Below are 7,042 nucleotides of genomic sequence, written 5' to 3' on the forward strand. Positions count from 1 at the left end.
TTAGATATGCTGCTTCTCTCTCCACTAGTAGAGGACTGTTAGATATGCTGCTTCTCTCTCCACTAGTGGAGGACTGTTAGATATGCTGCTTCTCTCTCCACTAGTAGAGGACTGTTAGATATGCTGCTTCTCTCTCCGCTAGTGGAGGACTGTTAGATATGCTGCTTCTCTCTCCACTAGTGGATGACTGTTAGATATGCTGCTTCTCTCTCAGCTAGTAGAGGACTGTTAGATATGCTGCTTCTCTCTCCACTAGTGGAGGACTGTTAGATATGCTGCTTCTCTCTCAGCTAGTAGAGAACTGTTAGATATGCTGCTTCTCTCTCCTCTAGTGGAGGACTGTTAGATATGCTGCTTCTCTCTCCACTAGTAGAGAACTGTTAGATATGCTGCTTCTCTCTCAGCTAGTAGAGGACTGTTAGATATGCTGCTTCTCTCTCCACTAGTAGAGGACTGTTAGATATGCTGCTTCTCTCTCCACTAGTAGAGGACTGTCAGATATTCTGCTTCTCTCTCCACTGGTAGAGGACTGTTAGATATGCTGCTTCTCTCTCCACTAGTGGAGGACTGTTAGATATGCTGCTTCTCTCTCCACTAGTAGAGGACTGTTAGATATGCTGCTTCTCTCTCCACTAGTGGAGGACTGTTAGATATGCTGCTTCTCTCTCCACTAGTAGAGGACTGTTAGATATGCTGCTTCTCTCTCCACTAGTAGAGGACTGTTAGATATGCTGCTTCTCTCTCCACTAGTAGAGGACTGTTAGATATGCTGCTTCTCTCTCCACTAGTAGAGGACTGTTAGATATGCTGCTTCTCTCTCCACTAGTAGAGGACTTTTAGATATGCTGCTTCTCTCTCCACTAGTGGAGGACTGTTAGATATGCTGCTTCTCTCTCCACTAGTGGAGGACTGTTACATATGCTGCTTCTCTCTCCGCTAGTAGATGACTGTTAGATATGCTGCTTCTCTCTCCGCTAGTGGAGGACTGTTAGATATGCTGCTTCTCTCTCCGCTAGTGGAGGACTGTTAGATATGCTGCTTCTCTCTCCGCTAGTGGAGGACTGTTAGATATGCTGCTTCTCTCTCCACTAGTAGGGGACTGTTAGATATGCTGCTTCTCTCTCCACTAGTAGGGGACTGTTAGATATGCTGCTTCTCTCTCCGCTAGTGGAGGACTGTTAGATATGCTGCTTCTCTCTCCACTAGTAGAGGACTGTTAGATATGCTGCTTCTCTCTCCACTAGTAGAGGACTGTTAGATATGCTGCTTCTCTCTCACTAGTAGAGGACTGTTAGATATGCTGCTTCTCTCTCCACTAGTGGAGGACTGTTAGATATGCTGCTTCTCTCTCCACTAGTAGAGGACTGTTAGATATGCTGCTTCTCTCTCCACTAGTAGAGGACTGTTAGATATGCTGCTTCTCTCTCAGCTAGTGGAGGACTGTTAGATTAGGCTGCGTCTTCCCAATTCACTAAGGCCCTTCGACACCGTACTGCTTATGTCTGGCTCCATGTTGTTATGCCCAGAACCAGCCAGCCTTGACTGGAGGCCCTAGTGTGTGTCAGAGTCAAGTCCACATTGTTCTCTACCGACTCCCTTTTTCTTCTTAATTAGCATTGTTGGGCCTCTTTCGTTCTCTCGCTCTCGTTCTCTCTCCCTCGTTCTCTCTCCCTCGTTCTCTCTCTCTCGTTCTCTCTCTCTCGTTCTCTCTCTCTCGTTCTCTCTCTCTCGTTCTCTCTCTCTCGTTCTCTCTCTCTCGTTCTCTCTCTCTCGTTCTCTCTCTCTCGTTCTCTCTCTCTCGTTCTCTCTCTCTCGTTCTCTGTCTCTCGTTCTCTGTCTCTCGTTCTCTGTCTCTCGTTCTCTCTCTCTCGTTCTCTCTCTCTCGTTCTCTCTCTCTCGTTCTCTCTCTCTCGTTCTCTCTCTCTCGCTCTCGTTCTCTCGCTCTCTGTCCTTCTCTCTCTGTCGTTCTCTCTGTCGGTTGGTTGTCCTGGTACTGCTCCCAGCTATGTCATTACAAAGTATCAGACACCAAAACAAGTAATACAGGTGGCTCTACATTATGTTGCTTTATCACCTTGTAATGGTTATGTGGAATATTGATGATATATCCATCTTTCTTGTCTCCATCTCTCCTCCAGGCCCAAAGTTATTTAGACTATCAACCATCCAGATCTTCTCTCCATCTGTCTCTCTTTCTCTGACTGACAGCATTGTATTAGCTGTGTTTGATCGTTATTGTGTAATGTTGATGCTTAATCTCTTTTCCTCTTTATCCTTCTGTCTCCCTTTCCTTCTGTCTCCCTTTCCTTCTGTCTCCCTTTCCTTCTGTCTCCCTTTCCTTCTGTCTCCCTTTCCCTCTGTCTCCCTTTCCCTCTGTCTCCCTTTCCCTCTGTCTCCCTTTCCCTCTGTCTCCCTTTCCCTCTGTCTCCCTTTCCCTCTGTCTCCCTTTCCCTCTGTCTCCCTTTCCCTCTGTCTCCCTTTCCCTCTGTCTCCCTTTCCCTCTGTCTCCCTTTCCCTCTGTCTCCCTTTCCCTCTGTCTCCCTTTCCCTCTGTCTCCCTTTCCCTCTGTCTCCCTTTCCCTCTGTCTCCCTTTCCCTCTGTCTCCCTTTCCCTCTGTCTCCCTTTCCCTCTGTCTCCCTTTCCCTCTGTCTCCCTTTCCCTCTGTCTCCCTTTCCCTCTGTCTCCCTTTCCCTCTGTCTCCCTTTCCCTCTGTCTCCCTTTCCCTCTGTCTCCCTTTCCCTCTGTCTCCCTTTCCCTCTGTCTCCCTTTCCCTCTGTCTCCCTTTCCCTCTGTCTCCCTTTCCCTCTGTCTCCCTTTCCCTCTGTCTCCCTTTCCTTCTGTCTCTCCCTTTCCTTCTGTCTCTCCCTTTCCTTCTGTCTCTCCCTTTCCTTCTGTCTCTCCCTTTCCTTCTGTCTCTCCCTTTCCTTCTGTCTCTCCCTTTCCTTCTGTCTCTCCCTTTCCTTCTGTCTCTCCCTTTCCTTCTGTCTCCCCTTTCCTTCTGTCTCCCCTTTCCTTCTCTCTCTCCCTTTCTCTCCCATTCCTTCTGTCTCTCCCTTTCTCTCCCATTCCTTCTGTCTCTCCCTTTCTTTCCCATTCCTTCTGTGTCCCTTTCCTTCTGTGTCCCTTTCCTTCTGTGTCCCTTTCCTTCTGTGTCCCTTTCCTTCTGTCTCCCTTTCCTTCTGTCTCCCTTTCCTTCTGTCTCCCTTTCCTTCTGTCTCCCTTTCCTTCTGTCTCCCTTTCTCTCCCTTTCCTTCTGTCTCTCCCTTTCTCTCCCATTCCTTCTCTCTCCATTTCCTTCTGTGTCCCTTTCCTTCTGTCTCCCTTTCTCTCCCTTTCCTTCTGTCTCTCCCTTTCTCTCCCATTCCTTCTCTCTCCATTTCCTTCTGTGTCCCTTTCCTTCTGTCCCTTTCCTTCTGTCTCTCCCTTTCTTTCCCATTCCTTCTCTCTCCCTTTCTCTCCCTTTCCTTCTGTCTCTCCCTTTCTCTCCCTTTCCTTCTGTCTCTCCCTTTCTCTCCCTTTCCTTCTGTCTCTCCCTTTCTCTCCCTTTCCTTCTGTCTCTCCCTTTCTCTCCCTTTCCTTCTCTCTCCCTTTCTCTCCCTTTCCTTCTGTCTCTCCCTTTCTCTCTCCTTCTGTCTCTCCCTTTCTTTCCCATTCCTTCTGTCTCTCCCTTTCTTTCCCATTCCTTCTGTCTCTCCCTTTCTCTCCCATTCCTTCTCTCTCCCATTCCTTCTCTCTCCCTTTCCTTCTCTCTCCATTTCCTTCTCTCTCCCTTTCCTTCTGTCTCTCCCTTTCCTTCTGTCTCTCCCTTTCCTTCTGTCTCTCCCTTTCCTTCTCTCTCCCTTTCCTTCTGTCTCCCTTTCCTTCTGTCTCTCCCTTTCCTTCTGTCTCTCCCTTTCTCTCCCTTTCCTTCTGTCTCCCTTTCTCTCCCTTTCCTTCTGTCTCCCTTTCTCTCCCTTTCCTTCTGTCTCTCCCTTTCCCTCCCTTTCCTTCTGTCTCCCTTTCCTTCTGTCTCCCTTTCTCTCCCATTCCTTCTCTCTCCCATTCCTTCTCTCTCCCATTCCTTCTGTCTCTCCCTTTCCTTCTCTCTCCCTTTCCTTCTGTCTCTCCCTTTCCTTCTGTCTCCCTTTCTCTCCCTTTCCTTCTGTCTCCCTTTCTCTCCCTTTCCTTCTGTCTCCCTTTCTCTCCCTTTCCTTCTGTCTCCCTTTCTCTCCCTTTCCTTCTGTCTCTCCCTTTCTCTCCCTTTCCTTCTGTCTCTCCCTTTCTCTCCCTTTCCTTCTGTCTCTCCCTTTCTCTCCCTTTCCTTCTGTCTCTCCCTTTCTCTCCCTTTCCTTCTGTCTCTCCCTTTCCCTCCCTTTCCTTCTGTCTCCCTTTCCTTCTGTCTCCCTTTCTCTCCCTTTCCTTCTGTCTCTCCCTTTCCTTCTGTCTCTCCCTTTCCCTCCCTTTCCTTCTGTCTCCCTTTCCTTCGGTCTCTCCCTTTCTCTCCCTTTCCTTCTGTCTCTCCCTTTCCTTCTGTCTCTCCCTTTCCTTCTCTCTCCCTTTCCCTCCCTTTCCTTCTGTCTCCCTTTCCTTCTGTCTCCCTTTCTCTCCCTTTCCTTCTGTCTCTACCTTTCTCTCCCTTTCCTTCTCTCTCCCTTTCTCTCCCTTTCCTTCTGTCTCTCCCTTTCCTTCTGTCTCTCCCTTTCCTTCTGTCTCTCCCTTTCCCTCCCTTTCCTTCTGTCTCTCCCTTTCCTTCTGTCTCTCCCTTTCCTTCTGTCTCTCCCTTTCCTTCTGTCTCTCCCTTTCCTTATGTCTCCCTTTCTCGCCCTTTCCTTATGTCTCCCTTTCTCTCCCTTTCCTTCTCTTCCCCTTTCCTTCTCTCTCTCCCTTTCTCTCTCTTTCCTTCTTTCTCTTTCTTTTCTTCTGTCTCTCTCTTTCCTTCTGTCTCAGGTTGACGGGAGGGGATCTGTCCATCCAGGTGAATCTGAATGACTACCTGGATATCTACTGCCCCCACTACCCTCACCTGTCTCCCCCCAGTGAGGAGGCCTACCCCCAGGCCCCACCAGACAGCCTGGCCCTGTACCTGGTGGCTGAGGGGGGGTTCAAGGGCTGTGTGGAGACCCAGGGGGCCATCAAGAGGTGGGAGTGTAACAGCCCCCGTGCCCCTTTCGGCCCTGTCCGCTTCTCAGAGAAGATCCAGCGCTTCACCCCCTTCTCTCTGGGCTTCGAGTTCCTCCCCGGATACCACTACTACTACAGCTGTGAGTGGGTGGGTGGGTGAGTGGGTAGGTGGGTGGGTGTGTAAGTAAATCTGTTTGATAACTTGGGTTTCGTTTTTTCTTCTGTCTTCCTCTCTCATTTATCTACAACAGCTGGAGGGGGGGGGGGAAGGTAGAGGGGAGGGAGCGATGTCTACTGTTTGCTGATGATCTGGTGCTTCTGTCCCCAACCAAGGAGGGCCTACAGCAGCACCTAGATCTTCTGCACAGATTCTGCCAGACCTGGGCCCTGACAGTAAATCTCAGTAAGACCAAAAAGGTCCAGTCGCCAGGACCACAAATAGGACCACAAATGACATCTAGACACCATTGCCATAGAGCACACAAAAAAACTATACCTACCTCGGCCTAAAGCTCAGCGCCACAGGTAACTTCCACAAAGCTGTGAACGACCTGGGAGAAAAGGCAAGAAGGGCCTTCTGTCATCAAAAGGAACATCTAATTCGACATACCTATTAGGACCTGGCTAAAAATACTAGAATCAGTTATAGAACCCATTGCCCTTTATGGTTGTGAGGTCTGGGGTCCGCTCACCAACCAAGAATTCACAAAATGGGACAAACACCAAATTGAGACTGCATGCAGAATTCAGCAAAAATATCTTCTGTGTACAACATAAAACACCAAATAATGCATGCAGAGCAGAATTAGGCTGATACCCACTAATTATCAAAATCCAGAAAAGAGACGTTAAATTCAACAACCACCTAAAAGGAAGCGATTCCCAAACCGATTCCCAAACCATCGATAACAAAACCATCACCTACAGAGAGATGCATTTGGAGAAGAGTCCCCTAAGCAAGCTGGTCCTGTGGCTCTGTTCACAAACAGACCCCACAGAGCCCCAGGACAGCAACACAATTAGACCCAAGCAAATCATGAGAAAACAAAAAGATTGGAGAGGTGAAGGTTTGTGCCCTGAAATCAGTTTCTTACTGATTTTACAAAACCTCTGTCCAACCAAAAGAGAGAAACAGGAAAAAGAAAGGAAGAGAAGTGTGGAATGAAAGAGGGTCTGATAGTACAGGAAGGGGGGGGGGTGAGTGGAATCCACAGTGAGAAAGAAAAGGGGAGCAACAAAAGCGAGGGAAAAGGGCGAGGAAAATAATGGATGAGAGACGGAGGGAAAGAATCTTTACATAAATTACTATTGTGGTCTGTGGGACAATGGAGCGTTGTCAGGACATGAGAGCACACACACACACACACACACACACACACACACACACACACACACACACACACACACACACACACACACACACACACACACACACACACCCACACACACACACACACCACACACCACACCACACACCACACACCACACACACACACACACACACACACACACACACACACACACACACACAGAGAGAGAGAGCGCGCACTGGTCCATTGTGGCTGTGCAGGGCTGGAGAACACAACAATAGCCTCCTCCCCTGGAACTACCCCAGTGGGCCTGGCTGTCTGTGTGTGTATTGTCCACATCAAAGATAACGCTTGAAGTTTGTCCAACCGTCTGGCTGGGTGAAAGAGCCAGGCCATAGGGACAGTATAATGCTTTTAGACTGGGGACACGACAATAGTATTAGCTGTTTCAGTCTGTCTCTTATAGTGATCCACACTGACAGCTCACATAGCATCAGCCCAGTGATCTGTAGTCACTAATGGCATTGCTAGAAGGAACAGCATTCTCAGAACTGACGAACTAGTAGACAAGCTTTTGTTTGGTTACGTTGAGGGTTACATTTACATTTAAGTCATTTAGCAGACGCTCTTAT

At 48.7% G+C, this 7,042-nt stretch overlaps 2 protein-coding genes across 3 annotated transcripts in view; one reads left to right on the top strand and one right to left on the bottom strand.

The window, feature by feature from the left end:
• LOC118377696 (FAD synthase-like) overlaps positions 1 to 7,042 on the bottom strand; it is a 218,158-nt gene that overhangs the window by 128,738 nt on the left and 82,378 nt on the right. The window lies entirely within an intron of this gene.
• Positions 1 to 7,042, top strand: part of si:dkey-246i14.3 (ephrin A4) — a 118,810-nt gene that overhangs the window by 83,071 nt on the left and 28,697 nt on the right. For both annotated transcript variants that reach the window (XM_052495342.1, XM_052495341.1), the window contains exon 2: positions 4,927 to 5,240. In XM_052495342.1, coding sequence (XP_052351302.1) covers positions 4,927 to 5,240 — 314 coding nt within the window. The remainder of the gene's footprint in view (positions 1 to 4,926; positions 5,241 to 7,042) is intronic.

Source organism: Oncorhynchus keta, chromosome 34 (genome assembly GCF_023373465.1).
Source record: "Oncorhynchus keta strain PuntledgeMale-10-30-2019 chromosome 34, Oket_V2, whole genome shotgun sequence".
NCBI lineage: Eukaryota > Metazoa > Chordata > Actinopteri > Salmoniformes > Salmonidae > Oncorhynchus > Oncorhynchus keta.